At 36.0% G+C, this 27,704-nt stretch overlaps 1 protein-coding gene across 3 annotated transcripts in view; it reads left to right on the top strand.

The window, feature by feature from the left end:
• The window catches only part of mtmr14 (myotubularin related protein 14), a 28,223-nt gene extending 727 nt beyond the window's left edge, over positions 1 to 27,496 (top strand). The window contains exons 1-20 of one of the 3 annotated variants that reach the window (XM_067372696.1): positions 1 to 2,140; positions 2,224 to 2,301; positions 2,661 to 2,809; positions 5,322 to 5,430; positions 5,842 to 5,917; positions 12,034 to 12,094; positions 12,351 to 12,470; positions 13,870 to 13,943; positions 14,092 to 14,162; positions 14,315 to 14,389; positions 15,864 to 15,930; positions 16,040 to 16,125; positions 16,306 to 16,382; positions 17,036 to 17,072; positions 17,337 to 17,407; positions 18,746 to 18,804; positions 19,158 to 19,290; positions 19,989 to 20,195; positions 21,819 to 21,977; positions 25,532 to 27,496. In XM_067372696.1, coding sequence (XP_067228797.1) covers positions 5,377 to 5,430; positions 5,842 to 5,917; positions 12,034 to 12,094; positions 12,351 to 12,470; positions 13,870 to 13,943; positions 14,092 to 14,162; positions 14,315 to 14,389; positions 15,864 to 15,930; positions 16,040 to 16,125; positions 16,306 to 16,382; positions 17,036 to 17,072; positions 17,337 to 17,407; positions 18,746 to 18,804; positions 19,158 to 19,290; positions 19,989 to 20,195; positions 21,819 to 21,977; positions 25,532 to 25,712 — 1,608 coding nt within the window. In that variant the 5' untranslated portion in view covers positions 1 to 2,140; positions 2,224 to 2,301; positions 2,661 to 2,809; positions 5,322 to 5,376 and the 3' untranslated portion in view covers positions 25,713 to 27,496. The remainder of the gene's footprint in view (positions 2,141 to 2,223; positions 2,302 to 2,660; positions 2,810 to 5,321; positions 5,431 to 5,841; positions 5,918 to 12,033; positions 12,095 to 12,350; positions 12,471 to 13,869; positions 13,944 to 14,091; positions 14,163 to 14,314; positions 14,390 to 15,863; positions 15,931 to 16,039; positions 16,126 to 16,305; positions 16,383 to 17,035; positions 17,073 to 17,336; positions 17,408 to 18,745; positions 18,805 to 19,157; positions 19,291 to 19,988; positions 20,196 to 21,818; positions 21,978 to 25,531) is intronic. The other 2 variants (XM_067372695.1, XM_067372694.1) reach the window with 2 other exon arrangements.
• The last annotated feature ends 208 nt before the right edge of the window (positions 27,497 to 27,704 follow it).

The following is a 27,704-nucleotide window of genomic DNA, read 5'->3' as shown; positions in this document are numbered from 1 at the left end:
CTTTCCCATAATGCACAGCAACTGTTAAATATGTCAATGACTAATGACCTAAAAAAAATTCAAAATTCTTATAAATCTAGTCCATGTATTCATGTTGGTTTAATATGATTTTGAAAAACTTTGATCAATGAACAATAAGTAACTAAAAACAAATTAATACATAAATAAATCAAATTAATGATTTTGAAAATGTCATTCAGTGTAAATACACAACATGCATTTAAAGTTAATATTTATAATTTATTAATGTTAATAAGTATATAATAATAATTTATAATAATCAGGACAGTATATGATCTAGGTCAGCATTTCAATTCGTTTTGAGACAGCAACTGGAAGCAGCTCATGTGATTGTAAGGAACTTCCAAAGGGAAACTAATTTCATGAGTCATCCTGTTCTTTCCATAGTCACAGATTAAGTGGAGAAAAATTATCCTATACATGTTCTTCTTCAGTTCAGTTTCTACCTTTTTTGCTAATTTTATTAAGGAACAAAACAAGGTTGTGATGAAGAGAGGATATTGGTGTTCTGAAGTGTCAACCCACTAGTAAAAATAACCCACAGTAGTTAAAACTAATCCACATCCCTAAAGACTGAATTATACTTTTCCGTAGTCTGATGCACTCCTCTTCAAAAATGTAATTATATGTTGTGACTACATATAGCACAACAACTGTGATTGGTCCACTTTGTAACCAGAGATCCTCCTTTTTTATCATGGCATGAAATATATCTGGAAGCTTTGCTTATATTGGGACTGTAATAGCCTGATTGGTTGATGCTTGTAATACGGTCTTTCCTCTGTGACTTAGAAGTATGCTGTGGAGCTTCTGAAACCTAAAATGACAAATGGATGTGTACATTGGGGTTGCAAGTGTACTTGCAGAATGACACGGACATACCAACACAAAACCATAAATGCAAACAGCTGCATAGAGGCTGTGGTGTAGGTCCGATGTAGAGAAATAACAGGCTCTTAACTGTAACCTTAAAGTGACCCCAAAATACTCTTAATAGGTCATCCTTAAAGGTTAGGTATGTTTTTCATAAACACTTTTTAGCTATACTGGTTGACACTCTCTTCACATCCTGATAGCAATCAATAATAGAAGTGGTCTAAATATTAAAAAATGTACATGTATCTACTGTGAAAGTCTCAGGATCAAAAAAAATGTTTGTCAAATCATTGCATTTGATCCAGTTGCAATAATAGGATGTCCTACCTGCCTGTCAACGTATGTATTTGCTATCACTATCAACGCCCAAATGAATCTGCAGCACTCAGGTGGTACAAGTCAGCACTTTAAGTTGTTTACGTTCATTATTATTGTAATGTTATGTGCTTTGAGACATGAGGTATTTTAATGATGTCTTTCGTGACGCTTTGCAGACTCTGCTCTGGCTGTGTGCGTACATGCGTTTTGGAGGGGGCGTGGAATTGGAGAACACTCGAAGGGAGGGGGTGTGATCTTATGATTTCAAAGCTATCTTGCTGTTGCTAGTCTAACCGAAATTGCCTGCGCTACTTTTAAATGCAGGTCCAATTATCAGGATACTGGATTCGTACTTGTATTGCCCACATGAGCATCATGGCTCAGTGTGGAACATCTTAGGGAAACATTAGGCATTGTTTCAATCCAGGGAAATAATGCATGTTCTGTCAAAATGACATAACCATTCTTATATTTTACTGGCAGAGTTTTAGCACTGATATTTTCTAAATAAAGATGGTTAAATCATATTAAACAACTGCACTAACTCTTTTAAATGCAGTTAAATATTCCATTGTAATAAAGTCAACTTGTCTATTGAAAGTATTCTCATAGCCTCAGCATTTCATAATTGACACCAAAGTTAGAATGCTTGACCCAGCAATGTTAAAGGATTACTTCAGTTTAAGTTTAGTTAATAAGTTTTGGCTACATGCAGTTCAGAATCCAAGCAAATAAATGTAACCCCAGCTCCGTGAAATTAATTTTCACTCTCGCACACATTATGGGCTTACATGCTAAAATCAGTGTGAATGCTTCACAATTGACACTTCGTCAGGAGTTTGATTGACAAGCGGTCTAACCAATCAATGCAGAATCTGCCATTTTGTTAGAAGATTAACCTCGGTGGACTTGAACTTGAAAAATGGTGTGTATTTACATCTTTCCGTGTTTTAAACGACATTCCTTCTCATGTTCATTCATGTTTATTTGATGCTATAAATTAACTAGTAGGAAGAGATGATTGGTTCACGAGCCACGTGAGCTGAGGCACTACAGCAATTAAAGAGCCATCTGTCACAACACAAAGTAAGAGCCAGTAACTAAGGGGGGCGGGTCTTTGCGAAGGGTCAATTTTGTAACATCCTTGTAAATGAGTGATGAGTTAAGTGACGATATAGCCTAAGGAAATGCAAATATATATAAATACAAACAAAAGTACATAAGATGACTCAATTTTTTTTTTTTTGCTGCTGACCTATGATTAAATTCCAGCATTCAAAAAAGTAAATTACCTCAGAAGTCATGTCTGTTTCTTTTTCTTGCTAATATTAGAGGGATGAACTTGCTTTCTGTTCTTCTGATATCCTTCTCTGATAATGATTGCTGTATGAAATGTTCTTAAAATGCCTTTAAAAGCTTTATGTATATTTTATATGTATTTTCAGGTAGAAAGAGTAGAAAAGCGCTATCTGGAGCTGTTTGACCGGGACTACAAGTACAGCATAATCCACAACACCAATGGGGAAGTGTGTGGTCACTACCCACGGAAGATCGTGTTTCTGGAATATGAATCTTCAGACAATAATAAAGAGAGGTAATAACATCACTATCTCTATTAGTCTACTGAAGACACACAGTAGACAGATTAGTAATGTTGGGGAAAAGTGAATTTCAGGAAGAAGCATTTTATATTTATGTTTTACCATTATTTCTTTGAAAAAGTCTTGAAACTACTATGCTTTTTATAGTAAAAGAAGATTTTCAATGTGGTATGATTATTATATTGCTATGCTGAACTAATTACATGTCTCCACAAAATTCGTATACTTTGATTCTTGCTATGTGTAGTAGGTTACCAAGGGCCGGTTACACCAGCTGTGTGAAGGTTAAAAGCTTAGTTGTGAGCATAGATATATAGTATTATACTAGATATATAGTATTTTACTATATATCTATTTTATAATTCAAATTAATTGTTATTAAGTATAGATACAATTCCTTAATATTTCTTACATATTTTATGTAATATTTTGTTTCATAATTATTTCTATATGGTATTTCAATGTAAATGTAATTTATCACTGTTGACAGTTGTGTGAGGTCTGAAACATCGGCCATAGACCTGAGTCAGGGTAGCGCTATATTTACTTTTCGACAGAAATGAAAACATGGCTGTGAGGGATAGAAGTACAGTGTGTTCAATGGATTGTACTGTTTTTTTTTTTTAAACAACATACTGATTACTTAGCTGACAAAACATCTTTCCAAAAGACTTTTCAGTAGCCAAAAACTCTATAAAAAGTTTGAAAGTTGTGAGTTTTGAAAAATACATGTGATATACAAATTTTTACAGCACATACCATGGTAAACATAGTAAGTCTGTCCCTCACTGCCTTGTTTTCGTTCACATAAAATTCAATGTGGCGTCTACCCTGACTAAATTCTATAACCAGAAAACTGACATGCACACTACTTCTAATGTTTATTATTGTATCAATTAAGTGTAAATGCAATATTATGTGACGACATTACTTTTCTTACAAGTAGACAACTTTTGCTTTAATAAATGGTTCAGAATGTCAGCAATTAAAATGTATGGTGTAATTTTCTTTTGAATGGAAATAATATACTTTTGTTTTTAAAGATGATAAATATATCTAATCTTTTATTTGTTGTTTTGATTATTGGCTTTTTTGCCTTTTTACTAAAAAGGACAGAGGGGAACTGACAGGAAAGTACCAGTAGACAGTAGACACAGGAAATGGGACTGAAACAACTCTTTGTCAGGAGAACAGCACAGACTAGATGATGAACATATCAAAACAATTGATAGTGCAAAACCCTACATGGAGTGTAATAGAAAAAAAATCTCATTTGGTAGTATTTGTAGTATTGTTAGTATTGTTTCTCCTTACAAAAGTATTTTTTAAGACATTTTAATTTAAAAACAAAACTGCAGGTTTTCAGCATTGCAGGAAAGTAAATTATATTATATTTTTTAAGTTTTGTGTTTAATTATTACTGTTAACTTAAATTTATCAATAATACATTTAAAAAAAAAAAAAAAAGGCATCACAGAGGGTGATGTGTAATGCCTTGTCTGTTGCAGTGTTCAAAGAAATTTTTCAATGCTCAATGTTTTTAATAGTGGTATCAGAATTATTCATGATGAACTTGTTGATTTCTATTGGGGGTCAAGGGTAGTGAGGGAATAAAAATATTATAAACCTCAAAAGGAATTGCAGAAAAGCTAAACGAGACTGAATATAATTTTTCAAGTTGACTGTGACGTGTTAAGATGGCACCAATCTATTTTAAATAGAGACCAGAGCTGCTCTGATTGCATTAAGAACCAAAACAACCCCTGTGTTCTGACAATTCAATTCTAATTCTAAAACTATTACCCAGATACCATTTGGAAATTCTTTACCACTTTAAATTAAGAATTTAAGGCTTTCTTAATAAGTTAGCTATCCAAAATAGGTTAGCAGTAAACCAGAATCTTACATCTGAGATTTTACAGTTCCATTACAATCTGTTTTTAATGCGTTTAATTTAAATGTTAAAACAATGACATGGAACTTTAGTGTAGCTGCTCAAACATAAGTAGCCTACCTACTTTGATTCATAAGTCTCTACCTTGTAATTGTCTTTTACTTTACTAATTTACTAATTACTAGTATAGAAATTGTACTAGTAATTAGTAAATACTAATTTACTAATTACTGGTATAGAAATTTTTAACTACTTTGTCTAATGCAACTACATCTCTTATCTCCCTGCTCAATCGTAATGCCATATCTATAGTAAAGAACAATGTGGGAAGACTTCATTGAAAGAAATTGGATGTTTGATCCCCTGATTTTCTCTAAATACAGGCTAATATTTAATGAATTCTGTTTTAGCATAATGTTGACATTACATTTTTATTCTTATAACTACTTCTACTTAATTGGTCAAGTTCTTGGCTGATCTTGTATCGAATGGTAGATTATCAGCCAATAACTTGGTCTGTCACCAGTGTTTTGTACATTTTATTATTATTATTTATTTATTTTTTTTTATATATAAATGTTCTTGTCTTCTTTTTCTTCATCTTTGTTCAGCTTTGAGAGTACAGTGCAGATCAGTAAATTACAGGATTTGGTGAACCGTAGTAAGATGGCTCGTTGTAGAGGGAGATTTGTCTGTCCTGTCATCCTCTACAATGGAAAGGTAACTATCTTGCTACTCCAATCAAATGGCCAAATTTTCATTGAAAAGTTTGCCGCATTGTATATTTGGACCACCAGATGCTTTCTGTTGCTGCTTCATGTTTCATGTTCATGCTGCTTCAACAAACTGCTATGTTATCCTTGTAGGACATGCCCCTTTTAGAATATTTGAATATATTGATAGTAGACAAATCATAGTGTCAATAACAGATTTAATTTTTTCTTGTGAAATCTGGCTGTCGGGATCTTAAATGTTGAGTTCTGGACTATCAGCCTATGACTTTGAAGGTTGGTATAATTTACTGGGAGCTACCAACAAGCTTTAAGACTTCTCTGTAGTTAGCTTTACCAGGGGCCTGTGTTTCTCTTTTTGGTATAGCAACCTTAAGCTCTCCTTTTTTCTCTGTTGCAGCATGTGTGTCGATCTTCCACACTAGCAGGTTGGGGTGAACTTTATGGTCGCACTGGATACAACTACATTTTTTCAGGTACACACTCCAAATAAGCTACTAAGATAGCTCTGTGTTTGTTCGTCTTCCCAAAACAAGCTGTTCCAGCATCAAAATGATGTCAAAATTTGACAGTTTTTAACTTGACAGCATGCTGCAAGATGCTGAAAATGCATGGTGCAACTGCCACAAAAGACATTTCCCAACAATGGAAAAATAGTGCAGACAGAATGTGTCTTATGTGAGTGATTTCTCACAGACAGTGTTAATGTTGACAGCAAATTTTGATTTATTTTTAGTCATAGTCTTTTAACTAAAATGCCATTTAGTTTTAGTCATATTTTAGTCATCTGAATCGTTTTAGTTTTAGTCTAGTTTTAGTCAACTAAATATCATAGGATTTTAGTCGACTAAAGCTACTAAAGTTACTCAGTAAAAAGCAGTGAGTGATTTTCTCTTTATCTTTTGTTATTTGAATTAACATTAAGGACTCAGACAGCAGCAGGTTTAGGCTATTGTCACTTTAAGAACTAATGCATGGATTCAAATACAATTTTCTCCCAACTGTTTACTTTCACTTAAGACATAACTGACTGCTTAAATGAATACTCACAGTTTGATATATTTTTTTTAATGTGTATTCGTCCTTTCAGCACTCGTAAGCTGTCATAGAGGCAGCTTTCTGTGTGTGCGCTTTGTATGTGTGTGCCCCTGAGTACTGAACCATCCCAAATTGTGTTCTGTTTCGCATCCTCTTGTGCTTAAATAGTTTAAAATTACTCTATTTTTTAAATTGGAAAAACACATGTAAATGCATGAAAAACTTTTTGTCAAATCCTTCAACTGTCCAGGGCCATCGTGCAGTTCTTATTGTTGGGCCCTGTATTGTATTGTAAGTTTCTGTGTGTTTTCCTGGAGATTGTGACGTTGCTCCACAAGGTTTACAAATGGTCTTGTTTTCCTTGACATCAAATGTGAAATTTATCCCTATATGTCAGTTTTTTCCATTTCTCGCAGATGTTGACATTTTTAAACATTTTATAAGATGTGCAGCACGTCTAGGCTATATACCCACTGGGTAGATCAGTATGTTATTCAAATTTGCTCAACCTCACTACCTCACCAAGAGATTCATTAGGGGCCAAGCACCGAAGGTGCTTAGGCACCTATTGTTATTGTTGGCGTTCCGTACGCTTATTATTATTCTTCCGCTTCTTCTTCCGCTCTTGAAGTCTATGGCAGCCCATAGAACCGCTTGCGGGAAAGTTGTGAAATTTGGCACACAGTTAGAGGACAGTCTGACCTTTGTCCATAGCAAATTTGGAGTCTCTAACTCAATCCCTCTAGCGCCATCAGCTGTCCAAAGTTGCACTTATGTTTATGTTAATAACTTTTGAACCATAAGGGCTAGAAACAAAATTCTTTTTCCCTCTGATTCCTTGGGTCAAGACGAATCGATTGCACCATATGACGTCATTTTCCGTCATGAAAATTTTTCCGCCATTTTGAATTTTCTGAAAAACGTACTTTTTCGAACTCCTCCTAGGCCGTTACTCCAATTTTCACGAAAATTGAACCAGATCATCTTCAGACCATGCCGACAAAATGTTATGGAATTCAAGTTGATTTCTCAAACCGTTTTCGAAAAACACGCAAACGAATTGTACGTAGTGCTTGCGAAAATAGACATAAGGCTGTATCTCCGCAACGCTTTATCGTATTCAGACCAAACTTGGTAACTGTCATCACAAGCATGACCTGAGGCAACATGCAGCGTTTCGGCGCAGCGCCACCTAGTGGTGAGGAGATATGAAAAATGGCTATTTTTACTTATAACTTCTGATGGGTTTGGCCAAAAATCATGAATTTGGTCTCGTTGGATTCGGGGAATCATGCCGAGTCGAATGATATCCAATTTTCCCATATTGGACATTTTGGCCGTCGGCCATTTTAAATTTGGTGCTAAAATGCTGTATTTTACGAACGCATTAGCGTATCGTTATGAAACTCGGTATGGGTCATCAGCACAATGCCCTGAAGGAGCATACCAAGTTTAGGACCAGCGCCACCTTGTGGTCAAAAGTTATAACAAAATTTACAAAAATGCTAATAACTTTTGACTATATTAACCGATTGTAATGAAACTGTTTTCAGTAGATTCCTTGGGTCATGCTGAGAACATAGATATCAAACTTTCCATAGTCAGCTGAACTTCCTGTCCGCCATATTGTTTTTCTTTAAAAACCTACTTTTTCGAACTCCTCCTAGACCGTTGCTCCGATTTTCACCAAAATCGAACCGTATCATCTTCAGACCATGCTGACAAAAAGTTATGGATTTCAAGTCGATAAGTCAAACCGTTTTCGTATACCAGAGCAACGAATTTGAGGCATGATGCAAAAATGACTCTTGAAGCTGTATCTCTGCAATGCTTTATCATATTCAGACCAAACTTGGTATGTGTCATCACAAGCATGACCTGAGGCATCATACAATGTTTCAGCACAGCGCCACCTACTGGAGTGGAGATATGAAAAATGGCTGTTTTTGCTTATAACTTCTGATGGGTTTGACCAAAATTCATAAATTTGGTATGGTTCATCAGGACAATGCCCTGAAGGAGCCTGAGAAGTTTCGGACCAGCACCACCTTGTGGTCAAAAGTTATAACAAAATTGACAAAAATGCTAATAACTTTTGATAATATCTACCGATTGTAATGAAACTGGTCTCAATAGATTCCTTGGGTCATGCTGAGAACATAGATATCAAATTTGCCATATTCAGCTGAACTTCCTGTCCGCCATATTGTTTTTCTTTAAAAACCTACTTTTTCAAACTCCTCCTAGACCTTTGCTCCGATTTTCACCAAAATTGAACCGTATCATCTTCAGACCATGCCGACAAAAAGTTATGGATTTCAAGTTGATAAGTCAAACCGTTTTCGTATACCGGAGCAAAGAATTTGAGAGATGATGCAAAAATTACTCTTGAAGCTGTATCTCTACAATGCTTTGACATATTCAGACCAAACTTGGTACGTGTCATCACAAGCATGACCTGAGGCATCATACAGTGTTTCGGCGCAGCGCCACCTACTGGAGTGGAGATATGAAAAATGGCTATTTTTGCTTATAACTTCTGATGGGTTTGACCAAAATTCATTAATTTGGTATGGGTCATCAGGACAATGCCCTGAAGCAGCCTGAGAAGTTTCGGACCAGCGCCACCTCGTGCTCAAAAGTTATAACAAACTTGACAAAAATGCTAATAACTTTTTTTTCTAATTGCTCACTGCTGCTGTTGGTCTGATGCTCACGGCCATGTTGGCTGGCTTCTTGTGCCGTTTTTGTGCTTGGCCCCGTAATTGCTGCTTGCAGCTATATTTGTAATTAAATCTCTTCTCAAATAGTCCCACCCTAACATTTTCATCTCTTACTTATTCGTTGACAAAAAGGTCAGTAGATTTTCGTTATAGTTTTTGTCATCACAAACTGTTCAGTTATCATCCAGCTTTTCTCAGTGAAAAAAATGTTGTTGACGGAAAATATGAAAAATCATTTGTCAACAAAATTAACAGTGCTATCAGGTTTCAATTTCCAGAAGGGCAAAAACAATGGATCACTGTTCATTACTGAACATACTCCTTGTCTCACTGCACTGACTTAGCTCAAGTCACTTTGTATTGCAAATTTCAAAGCTCGCTCCAACATTGCAGCCAGAGCTAACAAAAAAACAAAACAACTGCTTATAGATCTTGGGAGATTAGATATGTTTTTTTGCTCAAGTGGAGTTAAAATATTAAAGCATTATTGTTCCCTAAAATGCACACATATGGTAAAAAATAAATGTACAATTATTCCTCTGTTGTAATGGCGTATATCCTCTCCCCTCCACTCTTTGTATCATATAAGTAATTTTTTGGTTCTTCTATCCTTCCTTGGAACTCAGTTGGTCATTCATAGTTATGGGTTTGTGAAATTAAAGTCTTAATGTAGCTATTGTTGCTTCAAAGTAAGCTTTTGGCCACCCATGGCCATCGGCTGTTTTCTCACATAAAATTTGCATATGACTAGTTGTATTGTGTTGATCATGTAGGGCTGTGCCTATGGGCTGTGCCGATAAACAATATCATATTGAATCGCGATAAAATATATGTCAATAACGATGATAAGCTCTAGGCATTTTTACTCGATATGGATTAATATAAGAGCCAATCATACAGCAGAAATATGCGACAACAGCCAATCAGCGTGCAGCTTTAAACGTTCACGTCAAAGAACGATGTGAATTTCCTTCGGCAATTTGTAAAGCAAGCTCGACACAAGGACGACAAAACTGAGTGGAAGTAGTGACGAAAGTGAAACTAACCTCGAGTTATCCAAAAAAGATGAAATTGTCAACAAATAAGGTAGTAGAATTCAGTTATATGGAAGTGGTTTGGTTATTTGAAAAGCGACCAGGCGTAGATTAAAACGATCTGTAAAATATGTCGTCGGACGGTGAAAAACAAGACTGGCAACTCAACCAACCTATTCCATCACAGTGCTTCCCACACATAGACTTAACTTGGGCGGGCCACCCAGGTATATTAACGGCCGTCTAAATATATTTGGAGACACATTTATGCTTTTATTATTTTTATCCTCTCATATCTCATATCTCATATTTGTATCCGCCCAAGATAATGAAACCATCCTCGATCAATTAACTAGTGGAAAATCTCCCCTCGCCCTACCTGTTTCGTACCTGCTCATTATGTGTGCGCCAGAACTGTTTACTCCTGCTGACATTCCCACGTGCGCTGCAGAGATGCGGTGGATATTTCACAAATGAACTCGGGTTGATGAATTATTACAATGTCTACTTTATGGCTTTTATATAAAATGTTTTAGACGGCTGTAATCTGAAGGATCAGCCTGCAATTGTGTAGACATTTCAAAATAAGAGTCCCGGTGTATTTCGGGCTTGTTTATAATTAAGTCGCACTCTAAGTAAGTTGTCTTAATTTTTTAAGGCCAAATGTGTAATCTGTTTTTGTTAATAAACTATACTTTAAAATGTAATTAATGAACCCTCAAATTTTTGTGGCTTCAGTCATAGTTGGAATAATCTTTTTAAAGCTGGCAGCATTAACAGTTTATATATCGAAATGTATAGCGTTATCGATCGATATGGGAAAAAATTATCGAGATTACACTTTTGCCATATCACCCAGCCCTATGTTCCACCCACTACCTCCTCTATCATTTGTGCTTTGATTGGTTGGAGCAGTTCACCACTGTCACTGCATCTCTCACATTTGGGGATTATGTGAAAATAATATAGAATATGCATGAAAATGTTGTAGTATTTGTAGCACAGGCTCATATCTAGTCGCTGAACCAGTGCAAGCACATATTTGGCAGTGGTCTGATCTTGCTTGTGGAGGGTCAACCTCCTGTAAACTTTAGCTCCAACTTCCATCAACACACCTGCCTGGAAGTTTCTATATAGAAATCATGAAAGGGTTAATTCACCCAAAAATGAAAATTCTGTCATTAATTACTCACCTTCATGTCATTCCACATCGGTACACACCTAAGGTCTTCAAGGCACAGTACCTTGAAGACCTTAGGTGTGTACCACCTGACCACACGGCAGGTGTTCGACTTGAAGCAGCAACCGATCAGTGTATGACATCAAAGTACTGCGAGAGCGATTAAAAAGCATGAGGTTTCTTTACAGTAATTATGACATGGAATGAACACAGCATTTGTTTAGCTGGTTCAGGTGTGTTTAATAATGTTCTGCAAGGTAGTGGCCCTCCAGCGGCAAGATCGGGTAGCGACTGGGGCTTTGGTGCCTTGCTCAAGGGCACCTCAGTTGCTGAGGATGACAGAGAGCGCTGTTCTTGCACTTTCCCACCTATATTTTTCCTTCCAGTATTAAGTATAAAACCCACAACCTTCAGAATCAAGTCTGACTCTCTAACCATTAGGTCACTACTGCCCCCCATTAATACGTTTTAGAGATTATTGAAACATTTGAACCACATGGTCTGAACCTCTCACGATACAGTAATTGACTCGGAGAGCTTATACTATGGGGCAGTATAGATGTAGTTGTGGAAATTACTTGTTGGATTGCATTAGGTTTAATCTCAAACTATTTCAGGGGGTTCAGATGACACCTTGGGTGAGGCTGAAGAGGTTTTGGAGGATGACTGTGCAGTTCGGTAAGATAAGCTGGCAAGGAACACAATCTCACAAGGAGCCAAATGTTTGAATTATTAACTAATTTTTTGTATGTTTTGTGAGAATAATTTCTTTCTTTCTTTCTTTCTTTCTTTCTTTCTTTCTTTCTTTCTTTCTTTCTTTCTTTCTTTCTTTCTTTCTTTCTTTCTTTCTTTCTTTCTTTCTTTCTTTCTTTCTTTCTTTCTTTCTTTCTTTCTTTCTTTCTTTCTTTCTTTCTTTCTTTCTTTCTTTCTACAGGAATGATTCACAGTTGTTTGATAAGGTTAGGGGCTCTGACATTAAGCTGTTGAAGTATTTGTCTGTACACTACATTTGTGACCTCATGGTAGAGAAGAAGAAGGTCAAGTTTGGCCTCAAGTGAGTGAACTTCTGTTATATTCATGTTAGAATGCTTCTGTTAAAATTTACATTATGTACCATTCTCTGAATTTTTGTAAATGGTGTCTGCCATAAATAATGTAGGGCATTCATACCCAAATATCAGGGTCCAAAATGAACTTTTTGCCTACCAGCCAAGGTGGCAAAACTATTACCATTGAAATCTTTATTTTTATTCTAAATCAAATTCTAAACATACACTGTAAGAAAATAGATTCTAAATTTATTCTGAAATTATTTTGTATATGCTCTATATTATCTGCCAAAGAGATTAAATGTATAAATGTTACAATATACACTTAATATAGCTTGTTTGCCCACAGCAGGACAATTACTACATTATAGATAAAACAGAAAAACAAAAGCACAGTCACAGTTTTCAAGTGGTAAGCGGAAGAATAATCTCCAGAAACTCACACATTCACACCTCTGAATGTGTTAACATGTTACTGTCATTTATACTATGTTCATACAAGATGTAAATATGAGATGACAGCATGTTCTAGAGCTATGCATTTCAATGCCTACACTATCAATGGCACGAATCTGCAGCAGCCATGTGGTACATTTGCCATGTGGTACAGAGCTCTCTGAAAAATCATAGTTTACAAGTTGTAATTATGAGTTCTACAAGGACGTGAACACTTTTTACAAAAAGTAGGAAACTCGTTATTATATTAATTCCGAAATGGCATGAATGCACCTTTTATTTATTTTTCTAAATGCAAGAGATTCTTTATTATAATCCCATTACAGTTCTTATAAATACATTCTTACATAAATTTGGTGTACTTTCTATTTTTGGCTTCATCTAGTTGACGTACATGTGCACTCACTCAGGAAGGCATTTGAAATTTAAAGACAATTCACTTGGTGTCATGAGAGACTGTTTTGGACTTCATTTTGAAACATTTACAGAATATAGAAAATAACAGTAAAATGTAAGTTTTGCACTGAGAGATGCGTCTCTCAAGCACATTAAACGGCACATGCACTCTGCACAAATGCACGGCTGCTTTCCAGATTTTTGACAACTTGGCAGTTGTCTTGCTGCACTTTACCCTGTGGCCATTTTTTTCAAATAGGTCTTCATGCTAACATTGTTTTAACTTCTGTAAGGTTTTCTGTACCCCCACAGCACACATATCCAACGAATCTGTAATGGTCTTATTACCTTACAGTAACACTGAAATTCATCATTTCCCTGGCCAAATGGAGAATTTACCCACTTTTTGCACTTTGTGGGATTTAATTTTGGACCCTGGCCACTGCTAATTATGATATGACTGTGTGTGTTGACTTCAATTTTATTCATACGTGTATGAGATGCCTTTCCAGTGATCTCTTACTCTCTTTACAATTTTGTGTTTGTCTTCAGTGTGACTTCCTCAGAAAAGGTGGACAAGGCCCAACGCTACTCTGACTTCACCCTACTCTCTGTGCCTTATCCAGGTCTAGATCTTGCCTTTGCTCTTCACTTTATGCTTGTGCTGATTTCATTTAAAGGAACAAGTTTTGTTCTATTTTGCTTATTCAGTGGCAGTAATCGTTACAATGGACTGTAGTTTTAATAGTAGTAGTTTCATGTGCTTGTTTTCAGGATGTGAATTCTTCAGGGAATATAAAGACAGAGATTACACAGCAGAAGGACTTGTCTTCAACTGGAATCAGGTCTGTACCAAGTACAAACACTAAAAGTCACTTTCATATGTCAGCATATTAGGCTAGATTGTTGTTTGGACAGAGAAGGTAACAGAAACTGTTTCAGTAAATAAAGTTGATTTTACACTGACCATCACTTTTGGTTGTTTGTGTGTTTGTAGGACTATGTGGATGCTCCGTTGACAATTCCTATTCGCTTTACAAGTAACCTCAACATCAACTGGAGTGAATACCAGGTGCTCAGAGCTCCTCATCAACTTTATTTACTTTTTTTTTGTCTTTTAGATGGAAATACAGTGTGCTGGACAGCTTCGTATTCCAAAAATGTGTTGAAGCAAACTACACTGCCTGCAAGAATACTTTTTGGATCATTTGAGAGTGAATTTGTAGAGTTTTTGTCAAAAACAGTTTAGTAATTGGTGCCAAGGCACAGTGCTTACTGATATCATGTATAAGGATATACACCGATCAGGCATAACATTATGACCACTGACAGGTGAAGTGAATAACACTGGTTATCTCTTCATCACGGCACCTGTTAGTGGGTGGGATACATTGAGGAGAAAATGTTCAATTGCTGCCTAAAGTTTATGTGTTAGAAGCAGGAAAAATGGGCAGTGAGTTTGACAAGGGCCATAGTGTGATGGATTGATGACTGGGTCAGAGCATCTCCAAAACTGCAGCTCTTGTGGAGTGTTCCCGGTCTGTAGTGGTCAGCATCTATCAAAAGTGGTCCAAGGAAGGAACAGTGGTGCACTAGCGACAGGGTCATGGGTGGCCAAGGCTCAATGATGCACATTGGGAGCGAAGGCTGGCCTTTGTGGTCCGATCCAACAGACGAGCTACTGTAGCTCAAATTGCTCAAGAGGTTAATGCTAGTTCTGATAGAAAGGTGTCAGAATACACAAGTGTATCACAGTTTGTTGCATATGGATGGCCGGGTGTGTGTGCTTTGCTTACCTGGGGAACACACGGCACCAGGATGCACTGTGGGAAGAAGGCAAGCTGACGGAGGCCGTGTGATACTTTGGGCAATGTTCTGCTGGGAAACCTTGGGTCTTGCCATCCATGTGGATGTTACTTTGACATGTACCACCTACCTAAGCATGGTTGCAGGCCATGTACACCCTTTCATGGAAATGGTATTCCCTGTTGGCTGTGGCCTGCCACAAAGCAAAAATGGTTCAGGAATGGTTTTAGGAGCATAACAACAAGTTTGAGGTGTTGACTTGGCCTCCAAATTCCCCAGATCTCAATCTAATCGAGCATCTGTGGCATGTGCTAAACAAACAAGTCCGATCCATGGAGGCCCCACCTCGCAACTTGCAGGACTTATTGGATCTGCTGCTAAAATCTTGGTGCCAGATACCACAGAACACCTTCAGGGGTCTGGTGGAGTCCATGCCTCGATGTGTCAGGGCTGTTTTGGCAACAAAAGTGGGACCAACACAATATTAGGAAGGTGGTCATAATGTTATGCCTGATCGGTGTGTATATAAATACATATTAAAACAAAGAGGGAGAATATTGCATTGACCGATAGCTTTTAGGTGTCTTCACAAAATTAAATGAAAAATTTGAAAAATGTCATTGTTATCATAAAGAGTGTAGCTTAATGATTAATACTCTAACAAAGGTTAATAAAGAATGCAGGATGGTGATCCACAGATTTATGTTCTTAAATTTAATTAGGGCCTTTGTATTTTTCAGTCATGGGACCTGGTGCAGCAGACTCAGAACTATCTGAAACTGCTTCTACACATCATCAACTCTGATGGTAAACTTCTGTCCTTACACACGTCCTCACCAAACTGTACGACAGGTTTTACTTGTCTGTGTAGTTTTGGATAACCGTTTGGTGTGTTGTGGCCTGTTGTGTGTTACAGATATGAACGGTTTACTGGTGCACTGTATATCAGGCTGGGACAGGACACCCCTCTTTGTGTCCCTGCTCAGACTTTCCTTGTGGGCAGTGAGTATCCATTCCTGTATCTCATTACATCTGTCCTCATTTTATAACTTTATTCACCCCACAGTGCTAACTACACTCATTTCTTCTATTTTTCCTTACCATTGTTTGTGTTGTGGCTAATGTTGGGCAATTATTACGTTTTAAGAGTTGAATGTTTGAATTAATTTTGCATTTTCATAGGACGGTGCCATTCATGCCAGTCTGGAGCCGTCTGAGATCCTTTACCTGACTATCGCATATGACTGGTTTCTTTTTGGGTTAGTCTCATTCCTGTTTCACTTACACATCTGTGTCTTGGAATGTACCAATATTAAACATCTGGCACATAACAATAAGCTGATAATTCGTTTCATGTTATTTTTTCTAAAAATTAGAAAAAATATAAAATATATCACACAAGGTAACTTTTCATGTTACTAAAGTACTGAACTCAACTAATTTAATGCATGAAGACACCGACCGTGCTATTATTAAATGCACACAACTAACACTGCAAGGAATTCTGATATACCTGGAGAGAGCTATTCATTAACATTCTCATTCATCTCTTGGCACTTGTTTGACTGGTACATGCAGTATGCAATGTGACTCAGTAAATTATAAGATAACTATAATAGCAGCTTTATGACGTTAATTTGTAGGAAATCCATAAAGCTACCTGGCACCATGTGTTCCCTTTGATTAATTTTGAATTTTGTAAGCAATAAGCACAAAACATGAATGCATCTTCAAGCAATGTTTACCACATATATATATTTAATTTTCACATTTTGTTCAACAACATGAATATAAACATTTTTGCTACAGGTAAAAGAAACTGTGTCTGCAGGAAGTGCTGTAACATCATTAGATATGCAACAAAATATAAGAATATTCTTATTGATTTTTATTTTTTGTCCTTGTTTTCTAGTCACATGTTGCCTGACCGACTCTCTAAGGGGGAGGAGGTGAGACTTCACCTATTTTTAACCTATGCCAAGAATATCTGTTACTTTTGAATGGAGTAACAGTCTATGTGATTTAGATGGTAATTATGGTTTGGTGTGCATCTTCCAGACATTGTTCGTGTGTGAGAATTGTATAAATGTTGATTGCTATGTTTATTATAAATAAATAAGTCAAGATATAGATATAGATATAAGTCAAGAGTGTTTTTTTTATAATTTTATTTTGTATGAAAACAATTTGAGTTTTGATATTTTCTCTCCTAGATTTTCTTTTTTTGCTTCAATTTTCTGAAGCATATTGTTTGTGAGACATTTTCAGTCAAGAAAAAACAAAGGTAAGCTATTTATGATTTTAAATATGATATCCAGTATTAGCAATAAAAAACAGTAACCAGTAATTTCAGTACAGGTTGGTTCTCATTTTGATTTTGGGGGGAATAATATATATGTATATGTATATGTATACACCCATATGTTTACGTCCAATTAAGCCATAACCGACTGTATTTACTTGAGATACTCCACACGATAGACATTTTGACAACTATGTGTGCATTTGACCATTCAGGTGCAAGGAGAACTGATCACGCGCAAGAAAGAGAGAGTGTGAGAGAGAGAGAGAGAGAGAGAGAGAGATGAACAAGCAAATCAATGACTTTGATGTGTGTTTGGTTAGTTTGAGCTAAGTTCAGGAAAGTGGATCTCTAGGCCCAGAGTTGCCCCCAGTCTATAATGAGAGTCAAATATCTGGAAAAAAATGCTGACCAAACAACTTATAGTAGCTTTTGAACAAGGTCATTTGGAAACAAAATGTGGTTGACTTATTTGACTTTTGGGGGTCTGTGGGAAATTTTGGAAGGAAAAAAAAAAAAAAAACACCCACTGGAAATGTTTTACATGCAGGCAAATTGTTTCATGTACCACAGATGAACTTTGCCTCAAGAACCAGTGGTGTTGGTTAAAAGTTTTATAAAATATTTAAGATTTTGCAAACTAGTCTTTGGATTTTTGCCAAAGTAAAAAAAAAAAAAAAAAAAAAAAACTGTGGAGGAAGATTCTTTGGAGTACATAGGTCAGTAATTATCAAATACATGCTGAACTTTGAATTTGGCATATCGACAGGACCATCAGCAGTTATTGGCATTGCCTAACATCACAAAGCATCTATAACACCTAAACAAAATATACAAAATTGACAAAATTCTGTTTGTAATTTGATTTGCACCAGCCTGATGATAGACAAAGGCTTTTTCTTCCTCTAAATTTGTCTGTATCTCCAAATCAAATGGCCATATGGATTTCTCTTTCTTTAGATTAGATCATTATAAATAAAAATCAAACTCCTCCCAGAAAGTTTGTCTAATTGGTGTGACATGTTGTATGTATTATTCCCACAGGAAAAAATTCTATAAATTGTTTAGCAAATACATTCCACTTGTACTGCACTCAAAATGTTGTCAAATTCCACTAATAAGGCAGGCTGTAAGTTCAACATCTTTATAGGTTCTGTAATTGTTTCATAACGTAAAGTTTGATTTACCAAATTGGTGAAACATGTATTCTGTTCTGCTAAATTCGGAAACTAAGGTAATATTTGTTCCATTTCTCAATGCACTTGGACCCAAATAATTGCATCTTGTGGCTGTACTTTTTCCCTATTTTTTGCTATTCAGAAGAAAAAATTCTCAGTTCAAAGATGCTGACTTCACAGTTGATGACCTCTGCCAGTTAAGTAAGTCCTGTTTTCCTAAATTTCTGCAGTTTTTCAGAATATCCTTTCATTAAAATTAGTGATTCAGTGAATATTCTGACTACAGTGGCCAAGCAGCAGACTCACAAACCTTTATGTATACTGTGATAATAAGAACTATCTAGTTATAGTCATAGTATTTGATCCTCCTGCTTGTGGTTGTCCCTGCAGGATTTTTATTTTTAAATAGACTAAATGCTGTTTTATTTTCTTTCTTTCTTTCTTTCTTTCTTTCTTTCTTTCTTTCTTTCTTTCTTTCTTTCTTTCTTTCTTTCTTTCTTTCTTTCTTTCTTTCTTTCTTTCTTTCTTTCTTTCTTTCTTTCTTTCTTTCTCAGAGTCCAGAGATCGGGGTAGTGTGACAAGTCTGAGCAGTGATTTCTCTCTCATCACAGAAGATACATCTGCTCCCTCCAGTCTACATGCAGAAGCTACAGACCCAATTACCACTGGACCACATACTTCTAGCGGGTAGGGCTTACAAAATAAGCAGTTTTAATGGCACCTTATTAGTATGAATGCACTTACACCTATGTAAGACAAGCAGGATCACTGGCGGGATCAGTCAGGTGGCCAGATGGAGACTGTGGTTACACATGGGTCTCTTGCCAATTGTCCTCTGTAGGTCTGCTTCACTCTACTGTAAGCTTAAACCTCTGCCACAGAAAGTGGAGAAAATATATTGGCGTACCCTCAGTAGTGGAGGAAAAATGGATGCTGCATAATTATGGTAACACTTTACAATAAGGACTCATTTGTTAACATTAGTTAATGCATTAGTTACATGAACTAACATTGAACAATACATTTTTGATATCATTTGTTAATCTTTGTTAATGTTAGTAAAAATGCTTTCAAAAAAGTATTGTTCACAGTGCATTAACAAATACAACTTTTGATTTTAATAATGTTTTGATAAATGTTTAAATTAATATTAAGATGCTGTAGAAGTATTGTTCATTGTTAGTTCATGTTAACTAATATAGTTAACTAATGTTTACAAATGAAACCTTATTGTAAAGTGTTTATATTATTATTTAATGCGTTAAACAATCAATTTTAATCACAGAAATTAACTCATTATTTTCAGTTTCTTGTTCACATTTTATATTGCAATAAATAATTGTTGTTTTAACAATTGCGGTTTTAAATGCTGTTGACTTATTTAGTGTTTATCACAGGAGGAAAGGCATGCCATTGTCTTCTAATTCTGTGCTTTGGAACCGACCAATCACTTCAGAGGAGCGAATACCTAATGTAATCACTGAGGCTAGTCCTCTGGGGTCCTTTAAGTCCTCAAGCTCTTCCTCATCCAACCACTCAGATCAAAATCTCACACGGACGGGAAGCACCCCATTAGCTGTACCAGGAAGGAGGTTGGTACTTGTAAAGTTTATTTGTAGTGCTTTTGCCAGTTTTGTTTGGCTTGTAAATCGATTAAATAGTTTTGTCTTTGTTTGGAAGGAGTTATACCAAACCATTTGTGTCTTTCAGTGTACATGCTTGATGAAAGCACCTTAGGGTTCCTTTTGGAAAAAGGCTTTTTGAGAACCTAATCTTGCCTTTTATAAAGAAAATTATTTTATTTGAAAATAATTTTCCTATTGAATATTTTTCCTATTTTAATTTTTATATTGAAATTGATAAATACTGGTAAAATATACCAACAATCACATTAAAAAACAAACAAACAAACAAAAAAACATACCATTACGTTTCCAGTAGAACTCTCAATGACTGATTTCTCACCTTTTTTTTTACGTACAGTGACAGATGGTGGCATGTCAAAAAACACAAGTGTTTGATCCGCATTACCTATCTGATCCAGGGGTTATGAATGTTTTTTCTTTAGGCCAATCACATAGTGCTGAAAAGACAGCAGTTTCTCCATGAAGTTGGAGGACTTGTTCTGTAGCATAATGCTAATCCATTACACCGTATTATTCCTACGCTGCATCAAAGCGGCCACTTCTAAGAAATCAACAGGCAAGCGTGTCAGCATGCAGCGAAACAAGAAATGAGAGGCCTTGCTTGTGGGTATGTTCAGCTCTTTGGCCATATCCAGTGCCTTCAGCTGGATGACTGCTCTGGTTATGGGAAGCCCCTCATTTCTTCCCTTGGCCACACACCGACACACCCGCCTGCCAGTCTCTTCGAAGCGGCTGCTTTTAGGACCGCTGTAAGCTTTTTATTTGACTGTTAGTATTTTTAAGACTCTTTTTTTTTTTTTTTTTTGCCTTGCCATCTTCTAAAATTGCGCTCTGACACTTGATGACACACTCATTTTACATGTAATTGGCGTTACCTATTGTTGTGGGTCTAAAGTCTAGATCCTGAATATAAGATGACCCAATTTTTTTCAGATGTATTTCCAATAAAAAAGCACCGTCTTGTATTCGGAACTATAGTATTTTTTTAAAAGAACCAATTTAAAATCCAGTGTGTTTGTGAAAGCTCCCCGTAATTTGCATAGACAGAGATTACAATTGAGCTGCTATTAGCTCGATTAGCTGCTATTTCAAAAATGGCACAAGTTTCTGTTCGTCTTGTTGGTCATGGTAACCCCGCCCCCCAGCCCCTGACAAAAATGGTTCTTACTTCTAGACCAGCAATGTTTTGGTGCTACTTACGAACCACTTTTCCTGGTTCAGAGCTGGTGCTTTGGGTGTCGAAAGACAAAGAACTGATTTGAAACAAGGCTCTGGCTTTGAACCAGCACTCAAGTGAACTAAGTAAAGAAGAACCAATTCTAGTTCTTGACCTTGGCAGTGTATATGAGTTGTTTTGTGTTCGAAAGGCATGAATTAATGATAACAAGTTGAAATTTGTCGACACACACACACTTTCATAATAATTTTAAGTACCAAAGAGCCAAAATTTTGTTATTGGACCAACCATACTGGCCAAAATGAATTTTATACAAAATGTCTTTTCTAACTATCTTTTTTTTTCTTGCTCTATTAATCTTTTAATACTTCCAATGTCTTTCTCAATCTCAGACCAATGGTCGAGTATGCTCGGTCAGGCTCCTCGCTATCCACAGATTATGGCAGTTGGCAGATTGTCTCAGGATGTGGGAGCATCCATGATCTTCCCCCGGTGCCCTCAGAGTCTCCTCTTCCATTCAGCTTCCAGGATGAGGGTCCCAGTGGACGAATGTGAGTCTCAAACATACTCCAACCCCACCTATTCACTGTATCTTGCCAGTCCTGCAGTTTACCTGTATTTGGGCACTAGATTTTAAGTCACTTTAACTAAGAAGGTGTTTGCAAAAATCATAACTTTAAATGCAATTTAGCCCTCCTTTCCCCCATTCTCTTGTTTAGAAATTCTTGTTCCAAACTTTATGTGCTCTCTGTACAAAGGTGGTTTGGCATGTAAAAAAATGGACAAAGTTGTGAAAATAAGAGATTAAAACAGTAATATATTCGCAAACAATATGATAATTATGAGTTTCTCATGATGGGAATAGGCTCCCAAGCCAGCTTCATCATTGGAAGATGTGAAGAATTTTATGACACAGCACCGTGCTTTTGTCAGTATTCACACACATCAGTAATTAAGAGAACTAAATTTGTTCACTGAACCTTTAGCCTAACTACTTTTTTAAAGGAGTATTGTATAAATAAATTTCCTATTTAAAGCACTATTAAAATAATTAAAAAAACTGTGTGTAGTCATGTAGTCGAATTCAAACATACAAAGAAAAATAGGTAATAAAGAAGAGCAAAGAAACATTGAAAGCAATAAAGAATACTTTAAGTATCTAACTGTAGAGGGCTTATTAAAGTTTCAGACAGGAGCAGTGCGTGATTTTTTTTTTTTTCCCTCTCAGCATTATTGTTGTTTGATTATTATTAATGACATCATAGACAGCGACATGTCTAATAGGCTGCATTTATGCTTATGGGCATACCTAATGTACAGATCTATTTTGACATGAGATGTTTTGTCACATCTGTTTACAAACCCTTGACATAACTGTTCATCCAAAAATGAAAATTCAGTCATCATTTACTCACCCTCATTTCAAACCCATAAGACTTTTTTCATCTTTGAAACACAAATAAAGATATTTTTAATGAAATCAGAGATTTCTCTCCATTCACCCAAAACATTGATTAAAAAGTCGAGATTTGTCAATGAGGTTTGTTCTTGCTTGTCACACAAGCATGTTTGAGCTTAAAGGGTTAGTTCACCCAAAAATGAAAATTCTCTCAATAATTACTCAACCTTATGTCGTTCCAAACCCGTAAGTCATTTGTTCATCTTTAGAACCCAAATGAAGGTCTTTTTAATGAAATCTGAGAGCTTTCTGTCCATCCATTGACAGCCTAAGCAACTACCACTTTCAAACCCCAGAAAGGTAGTAAAGACGTCATCAAGTAATCCATGTGTCTCCGGTGGTTTAACCTCAAACACGTGTGCTTTGTTTGTGCAAAAAACATAATTTACTACTTTATTTACAAAATAATAACCTCCAACGCACATTCACGCAACAACATCTGCTCTCGTGTCAACATAACACGCATGTGTCGTGGTGCTTTCTGTCTGCTCTTGGTTTGCTTGAAAGTGGTAGTTGTGTAGGCTGTCAGCAAAGGGACAGAAAGCTCTCCGATTTCATTAAAAGATCTTCATTTGTGTTCCAAAGATGAAAGAAAGTCGGGTTTGGAATGACATGAGGGTGAGTAATTAATAACAGAATTTTCATTTTTGGGAACTCTAACCCTTTAAGAAAGAACAAAAAGAGGTTTGTTCTTGTGCATCAAGCAAGTACGGTTAAAGGGTTAGTTCACTCAGAAATGAAATTTCTTTTAAGTACTCAGCCTTGTGTCGTTCCACACCCATAAGACCTTTGTTCATCTTCGGAACACAAATTAAGATACTTTTGATAAAATCCGAGGGTATCTGAACCATACATAGACAGCAATGTCTTTGTACCTTTTAAGGTCCAGAAAGGTAGTAAAAACATTCTTAAAATAGTATTGGCGAAAGCTGTACATGTGAGCACCATGGCGCATGCATGTGATGCTGACGCAGGAGCTGGCCAATACTGAGCTGGCGTTTGGCTTAAACACAGAAGTCTGTGTTCACTATGTCAACAGTTCAAATTGTTAAATAAAGTCGTTATTTTTGTTTTGTTTTTTGTGCACAATAAGTATTCTCATCGCTTCATAACATTAAGGTTGAACCACTGTAGTCACGTTGACTATTTTAACAATGTTTTTACTACCTTTCTGGATGTCAAAAGGTGCAATGACATTGCTGACTATGTGTGGATCTCACACCCTCAGATTTGATCAAAATAATCTTAATTTGTGTTCCGAAGATGAACGATGGTTTTACGGGATTGGGACGACATGAGGGTGAGGGTAATTAATGACAGAAATTTCATTTTGGGGTGACCTAACCCTTTAAGCTTCTGTTTGCCATATTTGATATTCTCTATGTAAGTGCACTAACCAATGTTTATATGTGAATAATAAAAATTAAATCTGTTCATCATATAAAGCGATCATGTCTCTTCAGAAGACTTAAACATCCTGATTCAATACAATTTCTTTATAACTTTTTGAAGCATCAAAGTATTGGTGGAATGGACTTTCAGTGAAGGGACAGAATGACATTATGACAGAATTACCTGCATGACATTATGTAAATGGAATTTATGACAAAAAAGATGCAGATATCATGAGTCTATTGATAAACACACACCTTGTCCTCTGCTTATACTCTGGCGCTGCACCGCTGCAGACTGAAGAATGCGCTATATAGCACAGATTTAAAGAAGTAGGGAGCCAAAGTCTGCCGGCGTTTTCATATGCGGTTTAATTTTTACGAATTTGTGTACAGATTACGATGCTAATCAAAAATTTTTGGGGGGTGCCGTACCGGCAACATGTGAGAAGTGGCGGTACACAAGAAAAAAATTAGGGTATGCTACAGCTTAAATTATAGAAGTGCTGGTACTGCGTACCGTGTACCGTTCCGTACCAGCCCACTTTCTTGAGTAGAAAAAGGGCCTAGTGACACCGTACCGGCAACATGTGAGAAGTGCCGGTACACAAGAAAAAAATGTGGGTATGCTACAGCTTAAAATATAGAAGTGCTGGTACTGCGTACCGTTCCGTACCAGCCCACTTTGAGCATTGCCCACGCTGTCAGTTGCATCACAAACCCTCTCCTTTGGCCTAATGGGATAGTAAAGTTTCCATCCTATGCACACTTCAGAATCTTACCATAAGTAGTCATCCTGGTACTTTTCGCCTACTGTTTTATGAATACTATGAATTCGGACATACTACTCACATACTGTTTTTTTTACCTACTTATACAGTATGGAAGTAGGCATATTCTTTCTATATATATATATATATATATATATATATATATATATATATATATATATATATATATATATATATATATATATATATATATATATATATATATATATATATATATTTTTTTTTTTTTTTTTTTTTTAATAATATATTGAAATTAAAACACATACAAACTCTTACAGTGGAATGTAAAATCTTCAAAGTGAATAGGACACAGGCTTTTATGATATTGTAAGATCTAAAAGTGCATGAAGATTTTTTTTTGTACATATTGAGCTGTGAGGAAGGCACAAAAATTTGGTCATTAAGTGAAGGGACAGAATATGATAAATGCAGTTTCTGTGTTTTCTTCTCTCTTTTCTTTCTAGGTGCACATTTGTACCTGATAGGCAGGTGAGATTGGAGGCAGTGAGGGAATTGTTCCTTTCAGCCTATAGCTCTACAGTAGGACTCAAATCGTCATCTCCAAGCCCTTCCGGTGCCATCTCAGGCCTGCTGGAGCAGTTTGCCCGTGGGGTCGGCCTTCGGGGCACCAACGCCATTATCTGAGCCTTCCTCTGTTGCAGCCATAATTTTCACTCAACTCTATTACACATCCTCAGGACTTTTGATGTCATTGTTTTTTTCTCCTCCTACTGCACCTTGATGTGGCACCATATCTACCACATCAGGAGTATCTAATTTATTGGTGTAGCTGTACAGTAAATCCTTCTTCATCCCTTTCTTTTCCATCTCTCAGCCTCTAGTTCCTCTTCTTTTCTCGCTCTTATTCTCTTCTCTTTAAATTCAATTTCAATTTCAATTCTCTCACTTATTCCAATGCAAGTCTCTACTTGCAGAAAGGAAAAGTGCCAAATCTAAATACAGGGCTACATTAAACTGACTGTTTATTTTTTTTCCTTTACTTTTTTAGTGTTTTTGTTTTTACAGACCAAATAATTTGTTGATTTTTCTAATTTAGATTTTAATTAGCGCTGCTTCAATTTTATTTTTCTTTACCCTTGTTACTTATTTTGCGTGTTGCACATTTGTACTGTAATAGGGAAGAATAGAGAAGTTAATGAGATCCTGGCAGAAAAGGGAAAATTATCACCAAGCTCAACAATAAAAAAATTATACTTCAAGGAATAAAAAGGCAAAGGTAAATGTAATTGGGGGAAAATGTTTTCACACAGAAAGAGGGTCTTGCTTCCCCATTTTAAATGCTTGTTTTATTTTAGTTGCTGACTGTCTTATACACTTAAAAGAAATTATTGTAAAATTATTCTGTTGAAATTATTGTAAAGACCTTAAGCTGTGTTCAAGATTTGAACTAAGCCTAAAGACTGTCAGTTGTTTGGGCAGTAGTAATGTAAGACAATGTCATTGTTCTTTTAATGATCAATTATTTGATTATTTAATGAGTGTGTTATGAATTTAATTCAATTTATTTTTAATTCAATTAATTTTAAACCGTATCAATAAAGTACACAAAATAGTAAAGATTAATTTTATCAGAACTAATCTATCGAGAGCAGCAGCCCTTGTCTGGCACTTACGTTTTCCGAAGCAAAGTTGTTTTATTATTAGACAAAATTTTGTTTTTCTTGCTAATGATTTCTCTTTCTTTTTTTTTTTTTTTTTTTTTTTTTTTGGTAAATGCCTCAAAATAACTGAATTGCCTTGGCAGAATATTACAGATATTAATTCCTGTACTTACATGAATGCCTATAAAGTGGCACTTGAATTCAAGGATTGAAAACATGTCATTTGTAGTATTTTGGTCATAAAACCATTGTGGCCTCTTTACCTCAGGGCCTTTTATTGTGCCTTTTGATTTAAAGGAGCTAAAATTCTGTTTTCATGCATGGCTGCATTATTTCATTATTTCAACTTTTAGATTTTAAGATCATGCCTTGCTGTTTCTTTTTTTTTTTAATTTATGACACAATAACGTCCTTCTGCACTGTAGCAACTTCCGGTGTTGGGCAAAATACAGACTTATAAAATAATTCTTCCTTGTCAATTCACGAGTTTGATTTTTTTGATTGAATATGAGGGGTCAAGCACAGTGGTGGCAAATCTGTTACAAGTTTAATAGGATGCAACATCCCAGTGATTATTTTATGAAAGTGATTAAAATACATAATTAAACATAATTATAATATAATTGCCTGCAGCTCTTGTTTATACACTAGGTGGCACTGTCACCGAGTTTATGTTATCAGACTATGGTTTCATGTAAAATGTCAGTATGCCAAAGCATTGCAATACAGCCTCATGTATTTTGACATCTTGCCATCATATTTGTTGTTGTTACATGAGAACAGTTTAATATATTAAAAAACTTTTAGGCAGCATGTCCTCAACTGTCCTCTTAGTGTGTCTTATAAAGTAATTTTTTTTTTCTGTGCCAACCTTAGTGAAGATCAGATGTACATTTTAGGAGGAGTTTGACAGTTGTTTTTTTCCCCGTCAAAAAAGTTGAAGTAGCTGAAAATCTAGTAGGCTGAAATTGAAACCATTTAAACTTATTTATTTATACTTGGGTCATTCATGAAA

This window comes from Chanodichthys erythropterus, chromosome 21 (genome assembly GCF_024489055.1).
Source record: "Chanodichthys erythropterus isolate Z2021 chromosome 21, ASM2448905v1, whole genome shotgun sequence".
Classification (NCBI taxonomy): domain Eukaryota; kingdom Metazoa; phylum Chordata; class Actinopteri; order Cypriniformes; family Xenocyprididae; genus Chanodichthys; species Chanodichthys erythropterus.
The sequence above is the reverse complement of the archived record's forward strand: the minus strand, read 5'-3'. Positions and strand labels throughout refer to the sequence as shown.